Consider the following 12,950-nt stretch of genomic DNA (forward strand, 5'->3'; position numbering starts at 1 on the left):
GGAGGAGAGGCGAAATGTCTTCAAAGAACAAAAGAGAGCCCAGTTGCGCTTGGGGGCTGTTTTGTACCCCACCCAGAATCAGTTGTGCTTTGTACAATAAGCCAACTCTGCCAAATGGCCACATCCTGCCAGGTTGGAGGCCCTGCTACACTTTTGTCCAGGAAATGGGCAGCCCGGAAGTGTGGGGAGATGCTTGATGGGGAGGCAGACTGAGGGGGTCACCCTGTGCCAATTCAGCCAGCCTCCAGTCTGCAGCGGGGTGGTGGTGGAATGAACGAGGCAGGGACGATATTGGGCAGGAGTTCTACCCTCAACCTCTGGGCCCCACGAGGGCCCCCACTGCACTTTGGTGGAGTCTCCGAAGCCGGGGCTCTCCCCACAGCGGGGCCCTCTGATGGGCACAGAGTGGCTGCCTCTGTGTTGCCTTTCTGGGCAGCAGCCTCTCTGTTGCAGGCATGAATCAGTTGTCCCCTCCCCCTGCCTCCCCCACCCCCTTCTGGGCCAGTCACGTTGAACTCCTGGTGTGGGAAAAGCCCTGCGGCCCTCTAGGTCTGCTGCGAGGGAGGGGCTGTCTGACTCCATGGCTGCTGCTTTGGGGATGCTGGCCAGGGGGGGGGCACCTGGCTGGGCCCAGCCCTACAGTTGCAAACGGGACTCTGTGTGTAGGCAGGGACCCCTCCTGCTGAGATGGCTGGGCTGAGGAAGGGGCTGAGAGGTCAGGTGGGTGGGTGGAAGCAAAGCAGGGGGGCTGTGAATGACAGAGGGCCCCCTCTAGGGACAGTGGAGGAGGAGCCAGGGCCTGGCCTTTGTGGGTGATGCAGGCTGTGTCTGCTGGCCCCGACCTCTGCCCTGGGCCGCTCTCTGCTGCCCGGGGCACCCTGGCACACGTCTGCAGCGTGCAACACCAGGGCACCCAGAAGGTGCTTTGAGGGTTCCCCCTCTGGCCCCCTTTCCTCGCAAAAGGTCTGCAGAGACAGACAGCGTGAGGCAGCCGCAAAGCATTCAGGAGCGACAAGCCCCCCCCCCCGCTCTCCTCCCTTGGAGCCCTTCGGGGCCAACCCCTTTGGCCCAGGTCAAGAGCCCCAGGAAGGGCTGGCGGGGAGGGGAAACACCTGGCACCCAGGGCCTCAGCAGGGGGTGGGGGAAAACAGGAAGACGGCAGAGGTCTTGGGCAGAAGATAAAGCCAGGCAGGGGAGGGCAGCTGGAGGCCAAAGGGAATTCCCAGACAGGCCCCAAGTGAGTCATGGTGCCCCACCCCCAGAATCGGCTGGGCGAGGCTGGTAGAAAGTCCATTCAAGCCCAGTCACAACAACCTTTTCCTAGATTGGCTCAGCCCACAGAGGGCTCTTTTATGTTATTCATTAGACAAATTTATATACACAGTGACTCTGAGAGCGTGCAACATTAAAAATCCAGTTAAAAATCCACAATTCAACCCTCATCAACAGAATCAAACACTTTATCAGCTCTGAATGGGGTCCCCAGGGCCACTGACACCACCACGCTGCTAAGGCCTTGCTGAAAAGCCCCCGGGGGCGGCAATCTTATCTCTGGGGGGCTGGGGTTCCAAAGGAGGCGGCTGGTGCAGAGAAGGCCCTTTCCTGGGTCCCACCAGGCTCCCCTCCCCACACCCGGCAACATACCCTGCCTTCCTGGCCTGGTGAGACGGGCAGATGTTTGGGGAGGGGCGGTCCGTCAGACGGCCTGGCCCCCCAGCCATCTGGGGCTTTAAAGGTGGCAAGCAGCACTGGGAGGCAGGCAGGCACCCAGGGCGGCTCCTTCAAGAGAGGAGACACGCGCTCAGGTTTGGATCTGCACAAAACCATGTTTAAGCCAGCCTTCCCCAGTGTGGTGCTCCCGATCTCCCAATACTCTTCCCGCTAGCGGGGAGGGGGGAGGCAACGTTGCAGCTCCTTTGCAGGCGGGCCAACATTTCCCGCTGGAGGCAGGCGGTGCTCCTTCTTGGCTGACAGCAGCCCCAGAGGCCATTCAGGGGGGCAGGCCAGGAAGAGACGCAGTGGTGGGGAGACCACGCTTGGCACTACGGAGGGGGGGGGAGCTGCCCAGTCTCATACCCCTCTTCAACATGCCTGACGTGGCTCAGCCCAAGGCCTTTTTTCTGCCCCTGCTGGGGCGCCTCTGGAACCGGGTGGCTGAGTCTGTTTGCCCAAGCGGGTTTGAGCTGAGCTTGCTGGGCAGGGATGGGCGCACGCCGTGCAGCAACCAAGCCAAGGCCTGGCTGGGCAGGGCGCTCTACCTGCTGCTGTGGCCTGCCAGGTGCCCCTTGCGGCTGGAGGGACTCCGCAACAGCTCTCTCCCAGGGTTGGGTGGGCGTGGGGGTCCAGGGGATGAGGGGCTCAAAGGCCAAATTATACAAGTGGAGGCGGCAGCAGCAGTGACCTCCCCCCTGCCAGCCCTGAGAGGCAGCTGCTGACCCTGTCCTCCTGGGGGGGGGCAGCAAGGGAGGTCATCCATGTGGCGAAGAAGGCACCAAGCGCCAAAGGCAGCGGACACAATGGGAAGACCGGGCTGCTTCTCCCAGAGGAAGCCTCTGCAACCGGAGGTCTTTGTCCCAGTGAGGTCTCCGCCTCAGCCGGGCAGCTCCACAGACGGAGCTTGCTGGCTTTCAAGTTGGGGTGGCCCCTCTGTCTCACAGACAGCCCCCCCTCTCAGCAGAGGGCAGCTAGCCTTCGGTCTGTTTAGCCTGGCCTCCCATGGGGGGGGGCAGGTGGGAAGCCTCCTTTTGGTTGGTCACATCGAATCTCAACGTTTGGAGTGAACATGTAGAGTCGGTGGTCAGCAGAAATGGAGCAGGGGTGTGTGTGTCTCAGTCTTCATGGGGTGTTGGGGGTCACAAAGCTAAGAAGAGGGGAGCTCAAAAGGCCAAGCCAAGATCAGAGCAAGGGGGCTCCCAGTGCTGGTGCCCCAAGCTGCAACCTTCCTCCCATCCCAGGAGGAGGAGGAGGAGGAGCAGGACCCCACCCCCACCCCCACTCTCCATTCCTCTTTGCCTCCTGCTGCAGGTGGGCCTGGGAACCTGGCAGAGTCGGCCCCTAGATGGCTCACTGTCGGCTGGGACTGCTGACCACTTCGCTTGGAATGTCCTCCTGCTGGCCACTCTCCCGCACTCAAAGGAGCAGCGTGCTGACCAGCAGGGGCTCTTGGTGCGTCCAGGCTGTCCTTCCCTTCCCGCCCACCAGCACTGGGCCCAGCACCGCCCCAGGGCGCCCCGATACCAGGCCTCCTCTCCAGCTGCTGCTTTGCAAGGGACAGATGCGTTGGGGAACAGCCATGGTGCCAGCTGCGCAGAAGGCACGCGGAGAGCTCGGTGCCCTGTTCCTGGCCCTTCCCTGCCTGGGACCGCCAGGGCTTCCTGGCCCACAAACGGAACTCCTCTCCCGCCCCCATGTTTGGACTGTTCCCTCAGACCGAAGAGCCCGGAGGAGGCAGAGAGAGATTCCAAGCGTTCAGGAACGATGACGACGCTGTGGCCAAAAGGAGACTGGGTTCATCCTGGCACAGCAGGGGGAAATCCACCCCCGCAGCAGCGGCCACTTCAGGCTGCATCATCCCAAGACGGCTGATTAACAGCAGGGGCTGAAATGTGCCGAATAGAGATTGCAAAACGTGCGGGGTGGGGGTGGGGAGCACTGCAGTCCTTCCCTGAACCCTTGTGCCCTGAGTCCAGGGCCCAGGAGGAAACCCTCGGGCTTGGGGGCCTCCCCGCTCCTTGCAGCCCAGGGAAATGGGACCGGAAGAGGCCTCAGGATGCACCCTGTGACGCCCACAGGGACAAGAGTCAACTTCAGACCACGCTCCAGGAAAGGCTCTCTCACCTGGTTGGAAGGGACCTTGGAGGTCACCTAGTCCAGCCTTGCCCAGAGCAGGAATTCCCAGACTATCCCACACCAAGAGCTGCCCAACCGCCTGCAATAGAGGCCCACAAATGCAGCAGGCTCCTGGGGTCCGGAAGTTCTTCCTCGTTTCGAGTCTGGGCCTTCTCTACGCTGTTTCCCTCTGCGGGCGGCTGCCTTGCCCGCTGACACTATACAGAAGCCAAGGAGCCTTGGTGGAGCAGTGGGCTAATGCCTCCTTAAGTAACACCAGCTGCCTGCAATTAGCGCAGGTTCGAGTCCCACCAGGCTCAAGGTTGACTCAGCCTTCCATCCTTCCGAGGTGGGTAAAATGAGGACCCAGATTGTTGGGGGCAATAAGCTGACTTTGTAATAATGCCGCTTGGGGTGTGTGTGAAAGCCCTAACAAGCAGGCATATACATAGAATAAAGGCTACTGCTAAGCTTGTAAGCCGCCCTGAGTCTTCGGAGAAGGGCGGGATATAAATGGAATTAAAATAAAATAAATAAATAAAAAGTTTCCCCCTCCGAGAGCCAGAAGGCGGTTTCCCGTCTCCCCTAAAAAGGTTGTCTTCTTTAGGCCGCCCATCCCTAGTTCTTCTCTTCCTAGATTTCGTTCCAAGCTCCTGCAAACCTCTGCCCTCCTTGCAGCTCCTCAGGGCCTCCTTGCATTGGGGCAACCCAAAGTGGACCCTCCGGAGGACAGTCCGGCTGCAATCTGGCCGCCCAGAGAGGACTGGCGCAGCGTCAGCGCCGCTGCGGAGGCAGCTCAGGATTGCCTCGGCCGTTCCGTCGGCCGTAGCCCCTGCCCGCTCAGGCGGGACGCCCGGATCCCTCCCAGGCCGTCCTTGCCTCTCCTGGCGCGCCTGAAGTCGGAAACCTTCCCTCTGGAGAGGGCTCCGCGGGCAAGGCCGCCGTCTGTCCCGCGCCGACTACGGGGCTTCCGTCCAGGATTAGGGGAACGCCGAACGGCGCCGCCGCCGCCCCACGGAATGCCCCCTTCCGCCGAGGAGGCCCCTGCGGGGGCGGAGGGCGGGCTGCTCGGGGCGGGGGCCTCGCTCTCCCTCCGGGCGGGTGCCGGGTCTCGCGCAGGGGGCGGGGGGAGGAGCGGCGCCCGGCGCTGACTTCATGCCGGCTTCCTGGCAGGCGGGCGCAGCGCATAAAAAGCCCAGCGCGGGACGGCGGCAGCGCACCGGCACCGAGGCCAGGGACAGCCGCCCAGGGAGCCGAGTAAGCAAGGGGGACGCTCCGGAGGCAGAGGGGCTCCCCGCCTTGCAAGCCCCAGGGACGGCCGTTTCTCCTGATCGGCCTGGCGGAGGCGGCCTCGTCCCTCCTACTCTGAGGACGGAACCGGGGTGGCCTCTGCGGGCCTGCCCCGGCCCGGGATAAGAGGCGGGCGGCAGCCCCCACCCCCCGGTCGCCGCTGTGGGCCGCCGGGAGCCGCGTCGGCCAGGACGGCGCCGGTTCACCGCTCTCCTCTCTCGGCAGGATGGAGCTGTGGTCCCTCCTATCCTTGGCCTGCCTGGCCCTTTCGCGTGCCGCGCCCCCCCCTTCTGGCCGCCAAGTGGCCCGGGTGGCCCAGCTCTCCGCGGACTTCGGGCTCCGGGTGTTCCGGGAAGCGTCCGAGGCCTCCAAAGACCAGAACCTGGCCTTCTCCCCGCACGGCGTGGCTTCCGTGGTGGCCATGCTCCAGGTGGCATCGGATGGAAACACCCGGCGCCAGATCAATGATGCCATGAGATTCAGCCTGAAAGGTGAGGGACTGCAGGAGGGAAGGGCGTGGATGCCCTGCTTGCTGGGGCACCGCTTCACTAGTTGGTTGCTTTGCTCTTTCGGAAAAACGAGATGGGGGGGCAGCCTAGTAGGGCGCCTGACCTCCCAACCTGCGCAGCCTGGAAGCATGAACGGGTGGGCTAGGAGAGGTCCTGTGGCTGAACCCAACCGCCCGCAGATCCTGCCGGAAGGGCCAAGGGAAGTGTCCCTAGTGCAGGGGAAGGCTCCACAGTGTTTGAAGGAAAGCGGGGTGTGCCCGGGCGGTCCTCTGGGGAGGAAGGCCTCGCCTCGCCCTCCTGCAGGCCAACTCTGCTCTCCCCAGAGCAGCTGACCGTCCCTGGTGCGTTCATCGGAGAGGTCAGTAGAGGGCCTGGCTCCAGCAGAGCTGAGGACACGCTCTCCCCCACAGAATGGGGCGTCCCACGAGCCCTGCGACTGCTGCAGAAGACCTTGAGCGACCCCCGGAGCAAGGACGTGCTGGAGATGGCAGACGCCCTTTTTGTGCAGCGCGATCTGCCGCTGGCGCCGACCTTCATGCTGCGCTTCCAACGAATTTTTCACCAGATGGTCAAGCAGGTGGACTTCTCAGAGAGCGCCCGCGCACGTGACATTGTCAATGCCTGGGTAAAGCAGCACACCAATGGTGAGCAGCAGCAGGGAGAGTTCCTGGGACGGGCCTGGGGAGGCCCTGGGAGCCGCAGGAAGGACCCTCAGGAAACCGGGCAGGAAATGCCAGGTGGGGTGCTTGATTGGGGCCTGGACTTGCCCCGAAGGACCTCTGAGGCTGGAAGCAGAGGTTGCCCTGTGCTGCCCTCCCATCACCCGTCTCTGCTTTCTCAGGGATGATCCAGGGTTTCCTGCAGGAGGGCGCCCTGGGTGCCATGACACGCCTGGTGCTGGTGAATGCCATCCACTTCAAAGGCCTCTGGCGGCTTCCCTTCCCGGAGGCCGCCACCCACCAGCGCATCTTCCACAAGCTGGACGGCAGCACCATTGCAGTCCCCATGATGGAGCAGACGGCCGAATTCCACTATGGTGAGGAGGCCCCTCCTTAGAGAGATGGGAGCTGGGGCAATTTGGGGCCTGAGTCAGCTCGAGGGAGCTTCTCTGAGCATGTGGAGAGTACTGGGGTCAGGATGCGCAGGGCTGGTCCTTGAGATCTCCAGGGGCCCCGATCTGGCTCTCACCCTCCCTTCTCTTCCAGGCGAGTTCTCCATCCCTGAGCAGGGGAGCTACGACGTCATCGAACTGCCCTACCAGGGGGAGACGCTGAGCCTGCTCATCGCCACCCCCCTCCAGCCGAACGCCCCCCTCTCGGCCCTGGCGGCTGCCATCGACACCCAGCTCATGGCGGAGTGGAAGGGCAACATGTCCGCCGTGACACGGCTCCTCGTCTTGCCCAAGTAGGCGTCACTCGGGACTGGCTCAAGCCACCAACCCCGCAGAGGCCCGCCTGCCCCTCACTGACCCTTCCTTCCTTCTGTGCAGGTTCTCTCTGGAGAGCGAAGTTGACCTCCGCGGGCCACTGGAGGCCCTGGGCATGACGGACATGTTTGACTGCCACAAGGCCAACTTCAGCCGCCTTTCAGGTTGGGGTCTCCCTCCCCCCCCAAGCCCCCTTGGCTCCTCATCCTCCACGCGCGGCACTTGCTGCCCACTGGCTGCAGGGAGCCTGGCAGGGCTAAGGCCCAAGGCCAGGAGGGGGGAAGGGGATCCTGGGAAGTGTGCAGAGTGCTTCTTTCCCTGGAGCCCATCAGCTCCGGAGCGAGAGAGCCCAGATTCCCCTGGCCGAAGCAGGCTGGAAGTTTGGAGTATCCTGCTGTGGCTTTGGCTGGCAACCCCCCCCCCCCGGGCATCAGACCAGCCCAGGAGAGAGGTGCTGCCCGTGCAGAGGACCCTGGGGTCGGGGCCACGCTCACGGGTCCTGCCCTCTCTTTGCAGTGTGGGATGCCCTCTTTGTGTCTCAGGTGCTGCAGAAAGTGAAGATTGACGTGAACGAGAGTGGTACCAAGGCCTCCTCTGCCACAGGTGGGTACCCTGGACCACTGCAGGGCCCGTTCTCTGCCCAGTTCTGTGGGCAGAGAAGAACCTGCTTCTTGCCAGCAAACTCCCCCCCTTGCTTTGGGGCTCCCTGATATGCACGGGGTTGGTTTTGCTCTGAAGTGGGTCGCCCCCATGACTCCTCCCACGAGCCTCAGGAGGGAGTGGGCAGAGGGTGGCACTGGTGCCCACTGAATGTTAAGCTGTTGAATGCATCCCCCCTCCTCTCTCCCTCCCAGCTGCTATCATCTATGCCCGGATGGCACCCTTGGAGATCGTGCTGGACCGGCCGTTCCTTTTTGTCGTGCGGCACAACCCAACCGGTAAGGCCCACCGAGGATCTTTTCCTCCCCACAGACTGCAGGGGCTTCTCTCCCAGGGGTTGCAGGAGCCCAGGGAAAAATCGGCTCGCCTCCCCACCCTCCAAATAAAGGAGGGCTTCACTTGAACCAGGACCGCATCCAGTGCCAGCCTTGGGCTTATTATTTATTTATTTATTTATTAATTGAATTTCTATAGCGCCCTTCTCCCGAAGGACTCAGAGCGGTGTACAGGGCAGTAAAAGCATTACATACAAAAGTTAAAATAAAATTAAATTAATTAAGCCCTAACAATAAATAACTAAAAATACCCCAAACCCTTAAACCAGGCCGGCCTGTTCAAATAAATAGGTTTTCAGATCACGGCGGAAAGAGCGATGGTCGGGAGCCATCCGGAGCTCAACCGGCAATTGATTCCAAAGGGCTGGCGCGCCCACAGAGAATGCTGGCGCGCCCACAAGTTTGCTGCCTGTGCACCAGCCAGGGTCTCCGGTCCAAGAGCGTGGGTCTTTGCCTAAGTTGGGTGGCTCAGTGTCGTGAGACGCCGGCGGTTGCGCGAACTGGTCATTGTGCTAAGCCTTCACAGTATACACTTGCTTGGCACCCTTGTGATGCAAACGCAACCTTCCCTTAGGGTTGAACTGTTTTGGAACCCAGCCAATCGGAACCACAGGGAAGGCCTTCAGGGCAGGGACCCTGTCTGGGCCTGTTCTGTCCATTTTGGTGAGGGGCGGCAGCTCAGAGACGGACAGAGACAAACCCCGGATCCTTAACCCTACTCCCCCCCACCCCAGCATTGGGCCGCTTTCATCAGGATAGCTAGCTGGAGTTCCATCCGGTGGGGGCAGCCAGGGTTCTGCCTCCCTCCAGCCCTGGTCCTGCTTCAGCTGGAGGCTGCTGGTGTGCAACGGGCACGTACTTGCACACGGGGCTCCTTCAGGCCCCATTCCGTATCCCCACCCCGGCCAAGGAAGGGGGGGCAGAGGCGGCTCCGCTTGCCCCACCCCCACTGGCCCCCTGCAGCATCTCCCTTCCTCCCTGCAGGCACCGTCCTCTTCATAGGGCAGGTGATGGAGCCCTGAGCGCCCCTCCCCTGCTGGGCGCCCGACCTCCCTTTCAAGCGAAGGAGCGCCGTTCTTCGCCCGGCCAGGGAGCCTCCGCGCCAGCGGGATCGTCCCCCACCACCCTCTTCGCGGAAGCCGCTTCTGCTGGGCCTTCTCCCTCGCCTGCCCCGCCACTCTGGGCACCGAGGGCGCCAGCGCGAGAACCGGGCGCCCAGCCCGTTGCCCTCGGCGGACGAAGGTCCAGGCGGGAGGAGGCCCCGAGGCGCAGGGGAGCGCTGCCAGCCGCCGCCGACGCCAGCCTTGGATCGGGGAGCCGGTCTCTCCCCCCCTTGCGGAACAAGAGCCGTCTGAACTCGAGCACTTTGGGACTAAAAAGAAAAACTTAATATATGCAGATATTTTGTTTTATTTTTGCACATAAAAATACACCGCGACGGGCAACCGACTGACTCGCCTGCTCTGCTTTTCGGCCACGGGGCGGTCGGGGGCGGGAAGGCGGAGGGAGGGGCCAAGCCGGGCCCCGCCTCTCTCTGGGGCGGGGCGGCCAGGCGTCCTCCCGTTGACGTCACGGCAGGGCGTCTCCCGCGTCTCCCGGCAACCGCCCGGGCCCGGAAGTGCGCGCCACGAGCATGCGCGGGCGGAGGTACCTGGGCAGGTTAGGGCGGAGAGGAAGCGGCTGCCGGGCCCGCCAGGGACGCCCCGCCGCCGCCGCCGCCGCCGCCGCCATGGTGAGGCCGGGCGGGGGCCGGGGCGGGCTCGGGCGACGAGCAGGAGCGAGGCTTTCCGGGGCCTCCGGGCGGGGAGGCGGGCGGCCCAGGGCAAGGCCGAAGCAGCAGCGGGGCCTCTGACGGGCGCGATCCCCGGGCCGCCTCCGCCCCGAGAGCCGCACCTGGGCGGGGAAGCGAGGGACGGCCGAGCTCCCGCCGCCCCCGCCCCGCCTCTCCGCGCAGGGATAGGGGGGGAGGAGAGGCCGCCTCCCCGGGGGGGCTCTGGGCTCGGCCCTCCCGGTGGCCGCCTGCGCTTCTGCCCGCCCGCCCCCAGCCCGCTGGCCCGCGTGGACGGGGCCCGCCTTGGAGCCGGGGCTGCTGCCGAGCGCCTGCCGCGGGCCGGAGGGGCCTCGGCGCGGTGGAGTGAAGGCCGGTGGGCGCTGACCGCCCCCCCCCTGTGCCCCGCAGATGCGCTTCATGCTGCTCTTCAGCCGTCAAGGGAAGCTGCGTCTGCAGAAGTGGTACCTGGCCACCTCGGACAAGGACAAGAAGAAGATGGTCCGGGAGCTCATGCAGGTGGTGCTGGCACGCAAGCCCAAGATGTGCAGCTTCCTGGAGTGGCGGGACCTGAAGGTGGTCTACAAAAGGTGACTCCTTCCCAGGAGGAGCAGCCCGCAAGGCCTCCTCCTCCTCCTCCTCCTCCTGCGTCCAGTGGGGGGCTTTGTGGATTGCGGTGCCTTCTGGGAGAAGGCCCCTCCTTCACTACCTCTGCACACCTGCCTTCCTTTCTGCATCTCTTGGGTAGAAGAACAGCTGGTGGCGCCCGGAAGGGGTCCACCCCATGGGTTGCCTGGGCTTTGAGCCAGAAGCAGCCTGGCTATTTGGGGAACGGGGGCGTCCTCCGGGAAGGCCTTGCTTCCCCTCCCCCCCATGAAAAGAGGGTTCAGCCTTGTCCATCAGGCCTCCTTGCCAGACGGAACCAAGGACCGGTCGGACATCCAGCATGGCCACATTCTGGGGGCCAGCAGAGGGCTGAGCTACCCACTGCTCTTCCTTTTGAGGGGGGGGGTGCCTCAGGGCAGCAAGAGCTTTTGCCTTCTGCCTCCAATGTCCTCTCAAAGACACCGTGTCAGACGGCTCCTTTCCCCAGCCAGGTCTCTTAAGCGCTGCTCTGGACAGACAGCGCAGCTTCTCTGCTGAGGGTGTGTGTGTGCTCCGCCCGTTGGGGTGGGCTACGTCCCAAAGAGGGTAAGGGGTCCCCAGGGGAGAGGGCCATTGGCATGTCTGAGCGGCTCTGGCTAATAAGAAAGCAGGGCATTGCTGGTGGTCCTCCACGCCCCCCCCAGTGCTGTTTGATATTTCAGGAGGAGGTGGGTGCTGTGGGGCAAGGGAGAGGCTCTCAGCCCCTCCTTCCTCTCCTCTGGCCCAGGTACGCCAGCTTGTACTTCTGCTGCGGCATCGAGGGGCAGGACAATGAGCTGATCACTCTGGAACTCATCCATCGATACGTGGAGCTGCTAGACAAATATTTTGGCAGTGTGAGTCAAAGGGAGTTGCGGCTTTCCTTCCTTGTGCTGATCTGGCCACTTACTTGCTCCCACCCCCCTTGTGCCCCACACAACAGGACTGTTCCAGGCCAGCTCTTGGCAGCCCCCCTGTCCCTGCCCCACACCTTCATGGCCTCTGCAACCCTGGCTGTTGCTGGGCCTGCTAAGGACCGGCTGTGTATCCTCCAAGCGGGGAACTGGGCTGGCAGGCCGGGGGGGGAGGGGGGCACTTCCATTTCCCCAAGGATCATTAGCAAAGCCCTCCCTGCCTTGCACCCCTCCTCCCCAGGTGTGTGAACTGGACATCATTTTCAACTTCGAAAAAGCCTACTTCATCCTGGATGAGTTCCTGATGGGAGGGGAGGTGCAGGACACTTCCAAGAAGAGCGTTTTGAAAGCCATTGAGCAGGCAGACCTCCTGCAGGAGGTAGGGGCTTTGTGGGGGGGAGGAGGCAGGCTGCTCTGCTGCACCCACTGCCAATGGCCGGGGGGGGGGGGGGAGGAGGAGGAGGAGGAGCACCCTCCCCCGAGGGGCTTGGCTTCTGCATGCCGTGAGTCACTCGCACTCTCCCGCAGTTGGTGTGGACTGCTGCGGAGCCGTAGTGCAAACAATGGGGTGGAGAGCAGCCATGGCCAGCAGGCTCCTCCAGGCACACTGAACGGCTGCCTTGCTGGGAGAAATTTCAGCAGCAGGCTGAGCATGTGCAGAGTGCCTTCTCAGAGCTGTCTCTGGCAGGGGCTTGCTTGTGGCATGGCGAGTTCTCCCCCTTGATCCCCTCTCCCCCTTCCATCCTGCAGGAGGACGAGTCTCCCCGGAGTGTGCTGGAGGAGATGGGGCTGGCATAGTGGGGCTTCCTTCAGAACCTCAGGCCATCTTCCCTCGCCACCCTGCCCCTCCCCTTCCTCCACTGCCCCACAAGCTCCGCGAATACCGACTTGTGAGGCTCCGGCAGGTGGGCAGCTGGACTCTGCAGCCCCCGACTCGGGGACAGGATCCAGGGCACTTTTCATCACGGTCCCGGATGGTAGTGGTGGAAGGACCTCCTCGCGACTTTCTTCACTGCCCAGTTGTCGGTTCCTGCCCCCTTTCGCACCTGCAGTGTCGCCCTGCTGCCGCTGACTGGCAGAGCCCACAGTGCCCGCCTTCTGTCCCACCCCCCGGGGGGGTGCATCGGGAGGCTCCAAAGTCGCCATAGAACAGCAGCTTTCCTGCACCTGAAGGCTGCTCTCTGGATGTTGGAGGGGTGTGTGCGTGTGTGTGTGTGTGTGTTTCTCTGCACTCCGCCTCTGCCAGCGCTTCTCCCTGACCCAAGGAATGGGGGGCAGGTGAGGTCGTCCTGGGTTTTCTGGAATAAAACGTGTCTGGAAGAGTCTGCCTGAGGGTGTTTTTATGCCTAGCAGGATCCCAGCTGTGGGAGCCGACCTCAAAGCTGCAGGTGCTGCACGCGCTCAATTCTTGGGGGAGGTGTTTAGGGCTAGGGGTCCCAGCTGCGGCTGTGCCAGTGGGGGTGCAAGGGTCAGCTAGGGCGCACCTGCTGCTGGCCCTGGAGATCTTCTAAGCAGGGCGGGGAGGGCCGGGCCAAGCAAGCCTTGGGGGCCCCGGCACCCCTTGATTCCTCCTGCCACTCCGCATCTTGCCTGGCA

At 63.3% G+C, this 12,950-nt stretch overlaps 2 protein-coding genes across 3 annotated transcripts; both read left to right on the forward strand.

The window, feature by feature from the left end:
- The first annotated feature begins 4,964 nt into the window (after positions 1–4,964).
- LOC308676789 (plasminogen activator inhibitor 1-like) lies at positions 4,965–9,592 on the forward strand. Its single transcript, XM_081342814.1, has 9 exons — positions 4,965–5,085; positions 5,344–5,609; positions 6,038–6,271; positions 6,469–6,663; positions 6,833–7,031; positions 7,117–7,217; positions 7,570–7,656; positions 7,908–7,991; positions 9,033–9,592. The coding sequence occupies exons 2-9, from the start codon at positions 5,345–5,347 to the stop codon at positions 9,068–9,070; spliced, it is 1,203 nt and encodes a 400-aa protein (XP_081198940.1). The 5' UTR covers positions 4,965–5,085; position 5,344; the 3' UTR covers positions 9,071–9,592.
- A 71-nt stretch (positions 9,593–9,663) lies between these two features.
- Positions 9,664–12,679, forward strand: LOC308676867 (AP-1 complex subunit sigma-1A). Of its 2 annotated transcripts, none has more exons than XM_081342907.1 (5): positions 9,664–9,780; positions 10,228–10,406; positions 11,189–11,297; positions 11,596–11,733; positions 12,105–12,679. In XM_081342907.1, the coding sequence occupies exons 1-5, from the start codon at positions 9,682–9,684 to the stop codon at positions 12,150–12,152; spliced, it is 573 nt and encodes a 190-aa protein (XP_081199033.1). In that variant the 5' UTR covers positions 9,664–9,681; the 3' UTR covers positions 12,153–12,679. The 2 variants fall into 2 exon arrangements, with proteins under 2 accessions (XP_081199033.1, XP_081199034.1); XM_081342908.1 differs by having other exon boundaries at positions 9,677–9,695.
- The last annotated feature ends 271 nt before the right edge of the window (positions 12,680–12,950 follow it).

This window comes from Vipera berus (assembly GCF_964194415.1).
Source record: "Vipera berus genome assembly, chromosome: W".
NCBI lineage: Eukaryota > Metazoa > Chordata > Lepidosauria > Squamata > Viperidae > Vipera > Vipera berus.

What these genes read in the sequence shown, in the direction of transcription:
- LOC308676867 (XM_081342907.1), top strand. Translation starts at nt 9,682, where the DNA reads ATGCGCGGGCGGAGGTACCTGGGCAGGTTAGGGCGGAGAGGAAGCGGC. An exon ending in CTGAAGGTGGTCTACAAAAG is followed by an intron (nt 10,407 to 11,188) that starts GTGACTCCTTCC and finishes CCTCTGGCCCAG; the next exon opens with GTACGCCAGCTTGTACTTCT. An exon ending in TAGACAAATATTTTGGCAGT is followed by an intron (nt 11,298 to 11,595) that starts GTGAGTCAAAGG and finishes CCTCCTCCCCAG; the next exon opens with GTGTGTGAACTGGACATCAT.
- LOC308676789 (XM_081342814.1), top strand. Translation starts at nt 5,345, where the DNA reads ATGGAGCTGTGGTCCCTCCTATCCTTGGCCTGCCTGGCCCTTTCGCGT. An exon ending in GACGGCCGAATTCCACTATG is followed by an intron (nt 6,664 to 6,832) that starts GTGAGGAGGCCC and finishes CTTCTCTTCCAG; the next exon opens with GCGAGTTCTCCATCCCTGAG. An exon ending in CAAGGCCTCCTCTGCCACAG is followed by an intron (nt 7,657 to 7,907) that starts GTGGGTACCCTG and finishes TCTCCCTCCCAG; the next exon opens with CTGCTATCATCTATGCCCGG.